At 35.8% G+C, this 15261-nt stretch overlaps 5 protein-coding genes across 5 annotated transcripts; 2 read left to right on the top strand and 3 right to left on the bottom strand.

Annotated features, from left to right (window-relative positions):
* Window positions 1-102: 102 nt before the first annotated feature.
* On the bottom strand, window positions 103-3706 carry wfs1 (wolframin ER transmembrane glycoprotein wfs1). Its single transcript, XM_066404732.1, has 4 exons — window positions 3426-3706; window positions 2663-2764; window positions 2380-2596; window positions 103-2325 (listed from the first exon to the last, which is right to left on the bottom strand). The coding sequence occupies exons 1-4, from the start codon at window positions 3490-3492 to the stop codon at window positions 153-155; spliced, it is 2559 nt and encodes an 852-aa protein (XP_066260829.1). The 5' UTR covers window positions 3493-3706; the 3' UTR covers window positions 103-152.
* A 185-nt stretch (window positions 3707-3891) lies between these two features.
* On the top strand, window positions 3892-5347 carry LOC136418633 (uncharacterized). The gene is made up of 2 exons (XM_066404741.1): window positions 3892-4068; window positions 4138-5347. The coding sequence occupies exon 2, from the start codon at window positions 4226-4228 to the stop codon at window positions 4721-4723; it is 498 nt and encodes a 165-aa protein (XP_066260838.1). The 5' UTR covers window positions 3892-4068; window positions 4138-4225; the 3' UTR covers window positions 4724-5347.
* A 135-nt stretch (window positions 5348-5482) lies between these two features.
* LOC136418632 (macro domain-containing protein PG1779-like) lies at window positions 5483-6771 on the bottom strand. The gene is made up of 3 exons (XM_066404740.1): window positions 6401-6771; window positions 6153-6321; window positions 5483-6094 (listed from the first exon to the last, which is right to left on the bottom strand). The coding sequence occupies exons 1-3, from the start codon at window positions 6737-6739 to the stop codon at window positions 5796-5798; spliced, it is 807 nt and encodes a 268-aa protein (XP_066260837.1). The 5' UTR covers window positions 6740-6771; the 3' UTR covers window positions 5483-5795.
* Window positions 6772-7955: 1184 nt separating this feature from the next.
* Ssl1 (general transcription factor IIH subunit 2 Ssl1) lies at window positions 7956-9692 on the top strand. The gene is made up of 6 exons (XM_066404840.1): window positions 7956-8187; window positions 8255-8456; window positions 8582-8884; window positions 8939-9192; window positions 9247-9496; window positions 9551-9692. The coding sequence occupies exons 1-6, from the start codon at window positions 8132-8134 to the stop codon at window positions 9674-9676; spliced, it is 1191 nt and encodes a 396-aa protein (XP_066260937.1). The 5' UTR covers window positions 7956-8131; the 3' UTR covers window positions 9677-9692.
* Window positions 9693-9806: 114 nt separating this feature from the next.
* Window positions 9807-15203, bottom strand: eIF3a (eukaryotic translation initiation factor 3 subunit a). The gene is made up of 18 exons (XM_066404821.1): window positions 15036-15203; window positions 14322-14976; window positions 14005-14268; window positions 13566-13725; window positions 13384-13510; window positions 13134-13324; window positions 12886-13071; window positions 12669-12826; window positions 12477-12615; window positions 12265-12420; window positions 12019-12207; window positions 11521-11717; window positions 11208-11365; window positions 10956-11150; window positions 10703-10900; window positions 10495-10633; window positions 10122-10369; window positions 9807-10065 (listed from the first exon to the last, which is right to left on the bottom strand). The coding sequence occupies exons 1-18, from the start codon at window positions 15082-15084 to the stop codon at window positions 10001-10003; spliced, it is 3474 nt and encodes a 1157-aa protein (XP_066260918.1). The 5' UTR covers window positions 15085-15203; the 3' UTR covers window positions 9807-10000.
* Window positions 15204-15261: the final 58 nt, after the last annotated feature.

Here is a 15261-nt window from a genome sequence, read left to right as displayed (position 1 = left end):
AATTAGCACAATATACATTTAATTTTATTGGAATATTTTAATGACAAACAGCAATTGCACATACATCGTCACTCAATAAAAAAAGTAATAAAGATTCTTAAAAAACTCTAAATAGACTAGATAATATTACGGTTACTGCAAATCTAACAAACTCACTTAAATACTAGCACAGGGTTAAACACAACGTTGAGAATAAACTTGAACTTCTGAAGAATTCTATCAAATTGAAAACTTAATAATTTATTTTCTTCTATTTTAACTGAAGTTAAATCACGAACCTTACATGACATACACCCAATTTCGCTAACTTTTATGTAGGTACTCAAAGAACCTAATATGCCTTTGCTTCCCTGCTGCGGATTATTAATCAGGGTTCCTTTAAACCATACAAGATCCTCGGATTTGAGTGCGAAAGTGAAATTCTTAAATTCATCTGGGAGTAATAGGTGGACTTCCGGAGACAACCGCCAGAACAACGAAGGCATTTTTATGGAAACATCAAACGAATGAAAATTATAGTTTTTCAAAGAACAAATATTATCAGAAAATTGTTGCAAAATTAGGCAATCACTGATCTCACTCGGATCATCTTGATCACAAGATCCTTGCACCTCTCCAAAGAAACAATAGAAATATTTAGTACTCCACTTAGGAAACGTATCTAAAAATGTCTTCAGCCAATTTGAAATCGAAACCAACTCTACCTTGCTTACAATGCCTTCCCAAAAAACTTGGGTATGCTCCAACTCTGCGCACCTGCTCTGCGCTAATGCAGCATTTTCCGTATTCTCCCACACCCTTTGATGGCACAACCTCTGAAACGAATCCCATTCTAACGGTTTTGATTCAACCTCCAAGGCAAATCCGTTCAAAACAAGACTGCTCGAGCGACTATGAGAACTTATCAATGTAATGAAGGCTACTAACATGAGGACAACTTGGACAGCAGCTGTATAATGAGCGTATCTAGTTTTGGCGCACATGAAACACACTGCCAGACAAATGCTTACCAAGAAAAGAAACAAAGCTACAGTATAAATGACATTGGAAGTTACAATCCATTGAGTAAGGGCCGCAACTGGAACGATTACCGAGGTTAGACCAACAAGTGGTAGAAATAAAACCGAACCTACTAGAGCTAAAGTGGCTCTGAAGAGACCGTACGTGGTGGCATTATGGGAACATAAAGCAAAATACTGCAGCCAGCTGAGGGTAACTAAATGAGGTAAAACATTCTTGTATGAACCCCTCCACTTTTCCTTTCTTGCCATTTGGATTAAAATCAAAGGTATTAAGGCAGAAAGCACCATACGAAAGCTAATGCAGAATTCAATGCCGTTGCCAACAATGTAACTTGGGAACGAGGGGAACTTTAACTCCAAATACCTCCAACCTTTGGATACTATAGGATCCGTATCATAAGGATATCTAGTAAGGACGTTAACAGCGAAGCTGAGTAAAGCTAAGGAATCGATGACTGTCTTCGATCGGCGTCTTGGCATGAAGCCAAACAAAGTGACAAACATGAGGCAGCAGGACAGAACTGTAAACTCAGATTCTAACTTCAGAGGCGTAATGGAATACATGAAATAATGTAGAAGCAATGCGAAGAAAAACCACGCATATTTTTTCGTGTGGTTTAAAATGAATTGAAGCTCAAAACTGTATTCATTCAAGTCTCCATTAGAATAACAAATAAACAACCCTCTCCACAAGCGGAAGTCGTGCAACTCCCTTTGAGTTTGTAGCAACTGAAAGGTAGAAATCACCATAATAACGAAAGAGAAGTAAAACAGTACTGTAGGTAGGAAGGCGGCCAAATTCTTAAAACTAACGGCAGAATAAATTAGGAACAAAGCCAACAACTGCACATCACTCTTGGCTAGTGGTACTGGAATCGATTTCCGGCCTAAATATTGAATTAATTTTAAATAAAGAATTTTTACAGTTAAAACAGGATGGAGAATAGACCGATACACAAAAGGTATGTGGTCCAGGGCTCTTACATTGGGCTCGCTTAAACATAGAGCGTTATTCACCGTTGGTAAGAGGCCATGTGAAAAGCTAACTGCGGCCGAAACTATTGAATCCTCAGTCAATTTTTCATTGTGAGAATCAGAACGTTGAGACCAGTCAATTTCATCATCATCAGATTCTGAAGAAGCGTCGAAATGGTTAATAAGGTCTGTGTTGAAATCTCCGTCAGAGGAATACTGTAGATCATCGGGTTCGGTTGATCTAGATAAACAACTATCGATACGATCGATGGCAAGGATCTTCTTCTGGAGCTGATTGGATGTGATGAAGTCGCCACCATTGGAGAGACTGAAATGATATTGAATTTGCAAAAAGCCAGATATATGAACAAGTCTGTCCTACCTTGCAAAAACTTCCTTAGCAGCCTTCCGAACAATTTTTTCATCCTGTGTCATTGAAATGCACGACTTTACGTCAATGTAGTTGTGTTCACTAATACCCCTCCCAGTTTTCAAGCAGGTTTTTAACAAATCAGTTGCTTCTAGATGCCCTTGTTCTGATGCTTTTAGTAGCCAATAAACTCCCAGACGATCATTTTCTTTTTGATCAGGCTTAAACTCTAAAAAATGTGATAATGATATTTAATGTAAATGTCTAAATGCATGGGAGGATTTTCATATCCTACCACATTCTCCTTCTAGTAGCTGCTTTGCAAGAACCACTTGTGATGCCGGACAACCATCTGATGCCATTTGACTTCTTAGGCGTTTCAGCGAGCTTCTTTGACCTAAAAACTCCCCTGAATTTTTAATTCTTTTCAAAAAACTAATTTTAGATGGAGATATTCAACACCCTATAAACATTTTTTACACTCTAAAATGTGGTCAAACTGAATTTTGAAAACTTGAAGGAAAAGCTTTGGTAATCACCATAAAATCAGAAAATTAACAAAACTTGCTCATTTTTGATGAAAGAGAGGGAATTTCTTTTGGTACTTCACTTTGATCAAAGCTGTTTTCTCATTTGCTCTAGTAAAATGGTTTTGTACTGAGTGTAATTTATATGAAATATGTGATTTTTTCTTACATGCAGCCAGTTTATGCCAAAAGTCGCAAGAAATGTATATGACAATTATAAAAGTATTTGAGCAAAATCAAAAATTTGAGATTTTTTATAAGACTTTTGAAATGTTGGCCATGGTGAACTCACATATGCCCTGTCGAGTTTTTTTTGATAAGTTATCCAAACAGTTTGCATCATTTAAATTGGGTTGGGCCAGTGGGTTTCTGTTAAAGACCACAATTACAACCAAAATTATACTTGGGGGCCACATTAAGCCACCATGGCCATTAAAACAAATGGAGGTTGGTATAAATAATGGGTTGCTATGATATATTGTATACATTAAGTGGTTTTGAAATGTTTCAACCTACAATTTGCTCACTTACCATCTATAGGTGGAGGAATGGGCCATTTCTTTCTCTCAGATAATTTCTTTGGAATAACTCCGGCCATTGCTTTTGAAGTCGATCACTGCAGAACCATTTGTTTGTGAAACAAAATCAAAGACTCTGGTTGTTTTTGATTAATATGGAAATTAGAACACCCCCAACCCAACAGCCCCCTCAGGAAATCTTACTGGAATCTTTTATCTATGGAAAGAACAAGTTCTTTTATTTTCATGTTGATCACAAGGTTTATTTTTAGTAAGATTTATTAATTCCTTTAGGCTGTTTATTAGTTTCGTGTTATTCCGTTATTTTGTAAGGACAAATTTTAGGTTGAAAATGACCGAAAAAGATTATGATCATCAAAACATTCAAAACATGATTGTTTTTGGGTGAATTTGAAATGTTACAGACCACGTCAAAATTGAAACAACTGTCAAAGTTTAGAGGTTATGTTTTCTGTTTACAATTTTTTAGGTCAATTTCAAATAGACAATTTTCCAATTTTAGTTAAAATTTATTATAAATAATCACGTTTGAGAATATTTAGACAAAATTAATGAAATGCCCTTGTGTTTTAGGGCTTTTATGACCAAAAGGTTTCGTCAAAAACAGTCGCACCTCTGGGCTCCGGGCCATTTAGGTATGGAATCGTAACATCACACGTTAATTGAATTTGTTGTACATATCAATAATGCACCTATTTCTGTAGAATATACCCACTTTTTCCTCACATGCTCCTGATTGATCAATTAAACACTCAAAAGGAGGCAGCCAGAGTCAAGTAAAAAATTCACACAATGGAAATGGAAAGTAAAATCCTTTATGCCTTTAGAGGCTGGATAGGTTTTGTAGCTTTCATGGATTTAGGAATAACTGCAAAAAGCTTCATTGAAAAGCGCTCTTTTCTTACAAAAGATCTAATAGATTACAATGATGAAGAGTACACTACATCCCGGATATTAGGAATGTTCTCTTTGTTAAAAGCTCTAGTCCTGATTTATAGTACACTATATATTCACTACAAGCCTGTAGTGGAACTTGGAAGATGGTCACTTGCAGTTACAATCTTTCTCTATTTGAGTGAAACAGTGTATTTCCATGCATCTTCTTTGAACCCAACTGTGATATTTCCGTGTGTTTTGAATATTGTTACACTGATTGCAATGTTTTATCTGCCAAACAAATTGGACATTTGGAGATTGGGAGGACTAAATGATGATGAGAATATTCAATTATTCAAGCAAGCTGGGGCTATAAAACGTCGAAAACATGCTAAGAAGAGAGAACTTTTTTAACAACATTGATCTTATATTATCACCTTTCTGATGATCTTTCTTTAGGAATTTGCCACTGTTGACTATTATTAATTAATACTATATCAACTAATGATCTCTAACATAAGGTATTATTTATTCTGTTTTTTGTTAATGTTTTGATGTTTTAACTTAAATTCAGACACACAAAGTTTAAACTTTTGTCTTGTCATTAGTGAATTTGAATATGGATTGTCAACTTTCATTTAATGTTACTACTAAAACATGATGTGTCTAATAAATACTGAGTAGTGATATATATGGTGTTTTTCACTGTATTCATCATTCATTTGTGACTGCTCTAAGCAATTTATTCATTCTTATTTCTATATTTGCATAGTGTACCAAATTTTAATTGCAAATTTTTTAGTTTATATGTATATTATACATTGAAAAATAATCTTGCTTTGCTGTATAATTATTCCAAAAATACTTTGTTAATGAAATATTATGGTACATCAAGTTTTGCCATAAGAAGAGGCTAAATAAACCAATTTTAAAGAAAATGTACTTTTTACAAAAGAATCTTAAGACCTTTTTCATCCAAATTAAATGAATAACGGTGATGTACCAATACATGTGAATGTCTAGCAATAGGTTCTTATAAAGAAAAAAACTAATTTTTTTCTATAACATTTATAAGTTGAATGAAATTTTAAATTCCCTATAAAAAGCGCCATAATATTGTATTAATTTTATCTTTTCATAATAAGTAGTTCTCATATTTAATAAAAATGAAATTTCAGATCTTTGGTTTTTCATTGATACATCCAGAAGTGTTTGAAATTTTTTCAATCTAAAAGCAGATTCTAAATAACCATTAAATTACAAATTTTGTCCTACATTTATGATCCTTCTAACTTTTTGAATAACTAAAAAACTGAAAATTAAAGACTAACAGCCTGTATGTATATGAATCAAATTACTAAAGAAATATTCTATGAAAATTTAATCAGCTCTTCATTTCACTATTTAACAAAACAACTCAACAAAACCTACAGATTTCTGAATAATAATAATAATGAGTTATAACAGTAATTTCAAAACCCTTAGTCTACCGCTTGATAGGAAAATATGCTTGTAGAACTTGCTTATACGACACTTGATCAACATCTAAAAATGTGCAAAACACAATTAAGTCAAATTCATCTCCATGTTGTTCCAAAAATTTCCGAGCTGTGTAAATGGCAACATGTGATGCAGGTTCATTTGGATATCCATAAATACCAGTAGATATGCAAGGAAATGCAACTGCTCGTAGATTATTTCTCATTGCAAGAGTAAGACTATTTAAGTAGCAATTTTTTAAAGCTTCTGGATTTTCACCTCGAGGTCCAACAGTTTGAATTACATCTAAAAATAAAATAATCTCCTTAAACCTGCCCAAATGTGTGTATATACTTTAGCATACACTTTGCAGGCAGTTTGTAACCACCAGTGATCTTGGCTTCACCGGTTTCACAGCCATTTAAAGTGTTACATTCTTCTTGCAGAAAGTGACCAGCAACTCGGTGTATAGCTCCATCAACACCACCTCCTCGTTTAAGATAGTTGTTAGCTGCATTTACAATTGCATCAATCTATGGCAGGCAAAGAGGATGTTTAGATGAAGCAGTAGCATGAATAATAATCGTTTTCAGCCTTGGTTAGTTAGCTTACCTTGAGTCTAGTAATATCTTCTGAAAATATAGCAATCTTCTTAGCAAGAACATCGTTTTTCGAAGCATCAATAACATTTCCCGGCAATGGATTAGCGGCTTCTGGTAAATCGCCTCCCTGTTCATGATTCCAAGTTCTAATGTTTTGCCATTTAAACCAATATTCATCGTGTCTGGATTCGTACATTGACACGTATTTTTCTTTTTCTGCTTCCCAACCCATTTTCTGTAAGTGAATATCTGCAGTTAATAAAAACCTACTTGAAAATATTAAAAACCGGTTTAAAAGTTTTCCCGGAACATTATTTTTAACAGCTGATTGAGTAAGTCGAAATATCATGGCGGCAGTTAATGTTAAAAGTCAAAATAACATAATCTGTAGTGTTCGGCATATAGTTATACGTATTTAATAAACCGACACTTGGAAATTTGGCAATGATGTGCCGCACAAAAGTAATCTTTTATACGCGGTTTTTTACAATATTCCTAACAAATACTACCTCCATAAATACGAAGAAAACTGCTATAGAATATAGCTCAGGAAATGAAACGTTGCAGACACAAACAATGACTTTAAGTTTAGAAATGGTTCTGAATCTTTCGGTTTTAGCTCCAACTGAAATGTCATATTGCGTACGGGTACCACCAGTTTAAGGGGAAATATAGGGATTGGGCAAGTGGGAGAAAGATCGCATAAAATTTGATATGCCTCCAACAAAGACTGACTAAGTGGGTTGAGAGACTAGCGGTTGAAGTGGGTGGAGTCAGTCCAGATCCAGTTGCCAGGTCTCTTACCGTTTCAGAATTTTTACTGATGTAAATTCTAATGATGGATTAAAATAATTTCGAATTTTTACTTATTTATAAATTATTATTCAATTCCCCAATATAGCATAACTTAGTTGCTTTATTAATAAATATGATGATTTCAATTCGTTGATATTTGTTTATAATCTTTTAGTGGGTCCAAGACAGCCGGCAACATTGGTTGTAGTCTCGATACGAAATAGAATAATATCGGATACTAAATAAAGTGACCAGCGCAGGGAAATATGTAAAGAATTTCGATTTTAAAGCGTAAAGTTGTATTTTCGTTTTTTCCATTTATTTACATTGCGGTTATTTGCATTAATATTTAAAAAAATTCCTTCACCGCAAATGCAGCGAAATCGGTACTAATTTGAACATCAAAGTAGACACTGGTCGAACTGACTTCGCCTAGTTCATTGTTGGTCTTTGTCAGAGGTATATTAAATTTTATGCCATCCTTCTCCCACTTACAGAATCAGTAAGTTCCCACTTCAACTGGTGATACCTATATATTATTAAGAACAAATGTTATTAATGAATGTATAAATACAGGGTTTCCCAGCTTTCACGTAATTCAATTACGGTATAGAAATTAAGTCTACAAGTGCCATGTTGCCAGTCGTATAATCCCACGGCTCTTTAAATACAACCATTCATTTTCTGATTTTTGACATATGTCTTCTTTCTTTTGACACTTAGAATTCAAGGTCCCTCTTGTAATTAAAAATTTTAAATGTTTTTTAAAGTTTTTTCTGCTTTTCGGGCATATTTTGAGATATGAAACGCTCGATCCTCTAAAAACAAAAAATAAATAACATAAATATTAACTTTACCTCAGTTTTGTGTTTATGAAGTTTTGGGTTGAGGACAATAATTGTGATTTTTTGTGTTTTTCATAATACTTCTACTAAAGTATCCAAAAATGAATGATGAGGATCCTAGAGAATACCGTTGGGAAACGGGCTATGAAAAGACTTGGTAACAACTCTTTACCCATTCATAATCGTTTAAAGTTCTAACAAAGCTTCTACCCTTTATTTATTAGGGAGGCAATAAAAGAGGATGATGAGGGGTTCCTGGAAGCCTCAGTGGCCGACATCATTTTACGAGCGAAAAGACGCAGACAAACTCAGAAACAGGGGAACACCAAATTAGGAATGATGAGGCATCTTTATCTCATTTTAGATTGCTCTGAGTCCATGTCAAGTCAAGATCTGAAACCCACTCGAATGATTTGCACTTTGAAAGTAAATGTTATTTCAGTTACTAAGTTTTCAAGGGATCAGATCTAAGTTCAGTTTTCGTGTTGAATATTTCATGAAAACAAAAATCAGTTTTATAGCTAATTGTTATAGGGAAAAACATATTTTAGATTCTAGAAGGTTTTATTGAGGAATTTTTTGATCAAAATCCAATAAGCCAGATGGGAATAATTCTTTTACAAAATAAAAGAGCAGACAAGGCATGTGATTTGGGGGGAAATTTCCGCAAACATATTAAACACCTCAAAACCTTAATGAAAACCAACTTGGTAGGAGAACCTTCTCTCCAGAATGGCCTAGAACAAGCACTCTCTTCTCTAAAACTGTTACCTTCACATGCTAGTAGAGAAATTTTAATTATAATGGGAAGTTTAACTACTTGCGATCCTACAGATATTTCTAGCACCATTGAGGTATTAAATCATTCTCTCTATTCAAAATGTTTTCAAATTGTTACTTTTGAACAGAAATTGAAGCAAGAAGGCATAAGATGCTCAATAATAGGGTTAGCTGCTGAAGTGCATGTTTGTCGAACTTTGGCTAGTGAAACCAAAGGCACATACAATGTAATTTTGGATGACAGCCATTTGAAAGATTTATTATATCAACAAGTGGAACCTTCTCCTGCAGCTGCTGCTCTCGAATCTAGTTTAATTAAAATGGGTTTTCCACATCAGATGAATACTGAGGGTACTGATGAGCCTTTGACGATGTGCATGTGGTAATATTACAATAGCTTTATCTGAAACCAGTACCACTAAATGAACATTTCCAGTCATATTGATAGTGTTGATGAAGGGAGCAAATTAACAGCTGGAGGATATTATTGCCCCCAATGTTTGAGTAAATATTGTGAGCTTCCAGTTGAGTGTAGAGCATGTGGCTTAACCTTAGTATCTGCTCCCCACTTGGCCCGATCATATCATCACCTATTTCCTGCCTCAAATTATAAGGAAGTACCATTTGCAAATCAAGTGTCAATATGTTATGCCTGTCAAAAACTGTTTGGGGATGAAGATAAATCAGTAAGCTGCATTGGTATTTTTCAAGGAGTGTTAAATTAATGAGATTTCTTTTAGATTTATCAATGCCCAACGTGCAAAAGAATGTTTTGCATAGATTGTGACATTTTTATTCATGATACATTGCATACTTGTCCAGGCTGCGCCACAAATTTGGCGACGTTTCAATTAACTCATAATTAAAAATTTACTGAGTAAACTGTATATATTATTGTGTTACCACATTAAACATTATATATATATATTTTTGTGGGTGGTTAGCTATGCAGCACTGCCATAATAGATCAATCCACAGCAAATAGAATTCATACAATTCTTTAAATTAAAACTGACTTTAATTCCATATATGTAAGATTAATATTCATAATTCATACAATAATAAAATAAGCGGATATTCTATTTTGTAATGAACCGTTTGCTACAGAAACCATGATTTAAACTAAAAAAGAATAATATTGGTTATAAACATATATTTAAGGCAAATATTTAATCCCTACAACTCGTATTCTAACGACGTCGAACTTTCATGGTCCACCCATCTTCGCTCTCAGCCGTAGGTTGAGACTCTTGGGCTTTGGAAAATTAAGTTTTAATGATATGACAAAATATGATTGATTCAAAAGCTTACGCTTCTCCTTAGGAGCAGGACGTTTTTCTTCAACAGGACCCCTCTTGTCATCTCCTCTTCTCATCGTCTCGTCACGCCGTGGAGCTGTGCCGTCTTTGCGCCACTCTGATCCGCCGCCTTCACGTGGAGCTCCACTTCTGGAAGATGGAGGACCTCTACGAGATGTATCATCGTTTGCACGACTTGAACGCCAGGAACTTCCACCATCAGTGGGTTTACGGTCGCGATCATCGCCTCTACGATCATCCCTATAAATTTCAGTTTTTGAAGCAGATAAAATGAATGGTAGTCAGCCAACAACAGTCATGAAAATACGATTTCGGGAAGTCCAGCGAACAGCCTACGTGAATAACACTGTACAATATGAACATACCTCCCATCTCGACGTTCAAAACGTCGTTCAGAATCGTAGCTACGAGGTTTGTCGCTCTCACGATCGCGGTCGTATAGCCTGCCACCAACATCACGATCATCCCCCCTTCGTCCATCTCTGTTTTCTCTCCGGTCAAAACCTGAAATTAAAAGAACAGACCAACTTTAGTTCTATGCACGGTATTGGCTATATATTCGACTGCATGTACCTCTATCTTCCCTCCTGTCTCTATCATCCCTTCTATCCCTGTCGTCCCTTCTGTCCCTATCAAAGCCACCTACACCACGGGAAATTTCACGTCGATCTTTGTCATCATGACGATCCCTTTCTTTATCACGAGACGAATCACGTTCCTTTTCACCAACTCGTCTCCAACTTGATTGCGATTCTGGATTAGCGCGGTGACCTGAATTGGAATATTATTTTGAAATATATTATCATTACAATAAAAATAAACATACGAGGAGTCCAAACTTCAGTTTTTTTAGGTTCTTCACGTTCACGCTGTTCCCGATCTTTGTCTCCTGACGCACCAGCCATTCGCCATGACGATTCTGGCCCTTTTCTCTGATCTTTTTCGGCGCCCCCTGCGTTCATTCGCCTCCAACCACTTGATTTATCATCCTTGTTGTCTTTTTCTTCCAGCAATTTGCGCTCTACAAATAAATTTAATAATAATTAAGAGTACATACCTTTATGAAACGGAAACTCACCGATCTCTTCTTCTTTTGCTCTCTGTTTGGCGGCAGAACGTTCCAACATTTCCCTTTTTTCTCGGTCTTCGCGCTCTCTCTGTTCTTTCTGGACCCTCTCTTGCTCCAAACGTTCTTCGCGTTCTTTATCCTCGCGTGCTTTCCGCTCTTCGTCGCGCCTTTAAATAGTATATGTTGAATAAATATGCTTTAAGCACAACTTAAAGTACAGGGTGTTAATTTTTTATCACTTTTTCAAAAGCTCTTATCTTAGAGTCTTAGATGCTAATAGCTTTTCCATCACTGTCTTAACATCCTGTACAACAATATATACCTTTTTTGTTCTTCTCGTTTGCGTTCCTCCTCTTCCTTTTTGTCTTTGAGCCATTGAGCGTATCTCTCTTCTTTACGCTTTTGTTTTCGTTCAGCTAGTTTCCTGCATCGTTCTTCGGTTAGAGTTTTCTCAAAGTCGCGTAGTTTCTCTTCGTACAATGAATGCCTTTCCTTCTTAAGTTTTGCCAAAAATTCGTCCTGAAACAACATCGAGAAAATAGAAACGCGTTACAATACACAACATGTTGCAAACACGAACAAATGGTAAATTGCTCTGAATATTTTGTTTGTTATGATATCATAAACCAGGAAGTGACCTATACACTGTGCCCACAAAAATAAGCATTTCAAAAACCATAAGAGATTCAAAGATTAAAAATGGGCGTTTCATTTTGAAATCTTCAAGTATAATGCATCAAAGGGTTCACTTTTATAAGGTATCACACTAGGTCTAACAATTGGCAATTCACGTATAGTTAAGTTGCGAATAATCGCTCACCTTTTCGGCCTTCATTCGGGTCAATCGGTCTCTGGTGGCAACTGCCAATTTTCGTTCATCGATCGCAGCCGCAATTCTTTCTTTTTCTTGCTGTTCCCAGAATTGTTGATCCTGCAACTGCTTTTCTTTCAGGCTCTCTTGCAACAGTGGTATCTCTTCTAGACGTTTGGCACGTTCAAAGTAGTCCACCTAAGAAAACACATCATCAATACTCGCACTAAAATGCAATTAAATACTAACACATACCTTTTTTTCTTGGGATTTGAGCTTAGCCTGCAACTCACGCCGTTCTTTCTGCAATTCCTCGGCTTCCTTGGCGGCGATTTGATCGGCATCAAGCTTTTTAATATCGTCTTCGTCCATTTTCTTAAGAATCTTTTGGCCGTGTCCTGTTTGGCTGATCTAAATAATTATTTTATGTAGATTAAGTTTCAATGAGGAGCAAGTTTAAAACTCACTTGTTGAAGCTTTTCTTGCAAATGTCTATGCTTGATCTGTTCAATTTCATTCTGATGTCTTCTACGTTCACGTTCCTGTCTTTCCTCCTCTAAACGTTTTTGCTCTGCTATCATTTGCTGACGCTGTATTTCTTCCAAACTGCGACAAATTTAATATCAGATGATAATTATATTACAAATAAGAAATAATACCGCTTTTGCTCTTCTTCCTCTCGCACGGTGTTTAGTCTCTCAATATACTCTTTCCTGTCCTCAATAATCTTGTGCCGTTGAAGAATCTTTTGGTGTTCCTTTACTTTGTTTTCATGGTACTTTTGAACCATTATACCCCTAAGTTTTTCCCGTTCCGTCTAGACATTAATATAATGTGAAATAATTTACGCTAACTACACTGAATCACAATAGTCACCTTCTTCTTGTTAGGATTAATAACATTAACAGCCCTGTTCAAAACAGTGGACATATTTACAAGCTGGTTACGAACTTGCTCGCTAGGCATTACTTGTAAAGTAGGTCCTTCAGGTGTATCCTCCCGTTGACTTTCGCTCAGATCAATTCCAAAGTTGATACATTGCTTTCCGTGATCAATGCGAATCTGACAAAATTCTTCAAATAAATAAACATTTCCACTGGTTAGGAGGCCAAAATAACCAATACCTGCATGTCATTGTGCCTTACACAATCAACAAGCAATCTTTCCAAGTGAAATGGAGTGGTGAATCTTGCCAGTTCAATCAACCTTGCAAATTCCAGAGTCTGGTAAACCTGGGCCACTTGTCGAACCAAACGAACTAAAGTCACATCTTGCAGAGCAGGAATATATTGTTGAAGGGCAATTCCACTTTCATCTAAAGAAATTTATGACTATCATAAAATTGAACATTATTACAATGCATGCAATAAATACCTGTCTGTATTTGTTGAATCACACTATGGACTCTTGAACACAAGTTCAAGGGGTTAAAGTCAACCTCCAGCCAATTATATAAATCTTGAAGTTGGGGAGTTGCCAGGTTAACTACATTAACACGAACCTAAAAAATTGAAACTAGAAGATGTAAAAAATTCTTAGGAGTTTTTAGTTATTACCAAATCTTTTAAGAGACTGGCCCTTGTGGGAGGCTGAGTTAGGCCCAAAAGAATGGCCAACCTTTGTGCTTTTTCCAAAGGTGACTTGTCTGTTTCAATGAATCTATCGAACTCTGGGTGAGCAGAGGGCAGTGGAATTGCTAATGTGGCTACTAGAACTCTGAAAACATTTTAATTATTACTTAATTTAATGAGCCACAGAAAGCACTTCCTTATAGTTTTTCTTGTAGAATTCAGAGACCTGCTCAAATTGATTGTGAAGCTGTTAGTTTTTGAGTTATTCAATAAAGTTACTTTTTTTATATTATCCTATATAACTATTTTTACATGATTAAATAGCATTTATTATCCTTTTTCTTAACAAAAATCCCTTTAATTGTATATCTAGATGAAAGTCACTTCTCACAATATATTTTTCCCCCATAGGACTTTTTCTTACCTGCAAGCCATTTTTTGTAATTCCTCTTGAGTAATATTCTTCTTCATTTCCTTACTCAGTTGAAGCAGTTTGAAAAGGGCAGCAGCATGAAATAAGTAATTTCCAGCCTTCCAAAATACCATGGCTAACTTTTGATAATAATTAGCCATAGTTTTGGGAACAGGCATTTTTTTGGACAGATTCATTAAATTGTTGATGTCCTCAATAGCTTTGTAGGCTTCCTGCCATAATTCCATTTGAATAGCAAAATCCAGTTGATGAAGTCTGAAACAATCAACCCACTAAAATAATTGTATAAAGTATGAAGTATGCCTTACCTAGTCTCAAGATTTAACTGCTGCGTCTCAGGTTTAGACATGGAAACATTAGTAACTTGAGCAGGCAACTTGCATATATCTTCTAAATGTTTTCGAAGCTTGTCACACAGCTTCCGGAATTCAGTTTTCCTATTGTATTTGAGACAAAATTGGAAAGCCATTCTAGCAATATCATGGTATAGATTTTCAACATGGGCATTAGTTCTTAAAAGCTCCAAACATTGGCAATAAGACTCCCACAAAAATTTAACCCATGGGGTCAAGATTGTGCGGTCAGACCTATCCTGAGCATCTTCTCCTGATACTGCACTAAGGAGAATGCTCTCAGGGGTAGCTAAATTGTCCAGATCGTCAATATCAATAACTGCTTGTGCAGATTGCTCTCTTGCATTCTCAGTTTTCTCCTCAGCCATTCGCAAATATCCTCGTATCACATTTTCTAGCGAGCCTACATTCACTGATTGAAACATGTTTCGATACTGAAACAGCCCTTCCTTGGCTATGTGTGACTTTTTCAGTTCGACACACAAGTCCAAATACTTGAACATGATCGGCTCTAAAACCGATTCTGACCAGTTGTAAGCCCATTTCTTATTCCTAAACACTTCCTGCAGAGTATCTAACGCTCTAGCTGGTTTTCCGACTTCAATAAATTCTAAAAGTTGATATAGATGAGGAATGCCATATGTGTTGAGGCGGTTCCTAGGGACTTACCATTAGCACGTTTTAGTGCATTCTCAGGTCTTTGCCCGTATCGAGCCATTTTTCACTTTAACAGATGTCCGCAATGTTTTATCACATTTAGTGGAACAATTCGAAAGGAAATTTTTGATATTTCACGAGGAAATAGGGAAAATTAGCGGAAATCTTCAATTCAAGACAACCTAAAAAATGGCAGCCAGAAACAGGAAAGACTGAAAAGAGGGACTTGAATTAACTG

Source organism: Euwallacea similis, chromosome 36 (assembly GCF_039881205.1).
Source record: "Euwallacea similis isolate ESF13 chromosome 36, ESF131.1, whole genome shotgun sequence".
In the NCBI taxonomy this organism is placed as follows: domain Eukaryota; kingdom Metazoa; phylum Arthropoda; class Insecta; order Coleoptera; family Curculionidae; genus Euwallacea; species Euwallacea similis.
The sequence above is the reverse complement of the archived record's forward strand: the minus strand, read 5'-3'. Positions and strand labels throughout refer to the sequence as shown.

Bases quoted from the DNA above. Each gene is read 5' to 3' on its own strand.
- eIF3a (XM_066404821.1), bottom strand. From the start codon at position 15,084: ATGGCTCGATACGGGCAAAGACCTGAGAATGCACTAAAACGTGCTAAT. The intron at 12,827-12,885 runs GTGACTATTGTG...ATTAATGTCTAG, and splicing joins TTAATCCTAACAAGAAGAAG to ACGGAACGGGAAAAACTTAG. The intron at 11,366-11,520 runs GTATATATTGTT...TACTATTTAAAG, and splicing joins AAACGAGAAGAACAAAAAAG to GCGCGACGAAGAGCGGAAAG.
- LOC136418632 (XM_066404740.1), bottom strand. From the start codon at position 6,739: ATGATATTTCGACTTACTCAATCAGCTGTTAAAAATAATGTTCCGGGA. The intron at 6,322-6,400 runs GTAAGCTAACTA...TGCCTGCCATAG, and splicing joins AAGATATTACTAGACTCAAG to ATTGATGCAATTGTAAATGC. The intron at 6,095-6,152 runs GTATGCTAAAGT...TTTTATTTTTAG, and splicing joins TTACAAACTGCCTGCAAAGT to ATGTAATTCAAACTGTTGGA.
- LOC136418633 (XM_066404741.1), top strand. From the start codon at position 4,226: ATGGAAATGGAAAGTAAAATCCTTTATGCCTTTAGAGGCTGGATAGGT.
- wfs1 (XM_066404732.1), bottom strand. From the start codon at position 3,492: ATGGCCGGAGTTATTCCAAAGAAATTATCTGAGAGAAAGAAATGGCCC. The intron at 2,765-3,425 runs GTAAGTGAGCAA...GGGAGTTTTTAG, and splicing joins CATTCCTCCACCTATAGATG to GTCAAAGAAGCTCGCTGAAA. The intron at 2,597-2,662 runs GTAGGATATGAA...CACATTTTTTAG, and splicing joins GCTACTAGAAGGAGAATGTG to AGTTTAAGCCTGATCAAAAA.
- Ssl1 (XM_066404840.1), top strand. From the start codon at position 8,132: ATGAATGATGAGGATCCTAGAGAATACCGTTGGGAAACGGGCTATGAA. The intron at 8,188-8,254 runs GTAACAACTCTT...TTTATTTATTAG, and splicing joins ACGGGCTATGAAAAGACTTG to GGAGGCAATAAAAGAGGATG. The intron at 9,193-9,246 runs GTAATATTACAA...GAACATTTCCAG, and splicing joins CCTTTGACGATGTGCATGTG to TCATATTGATAGTGTTGATG.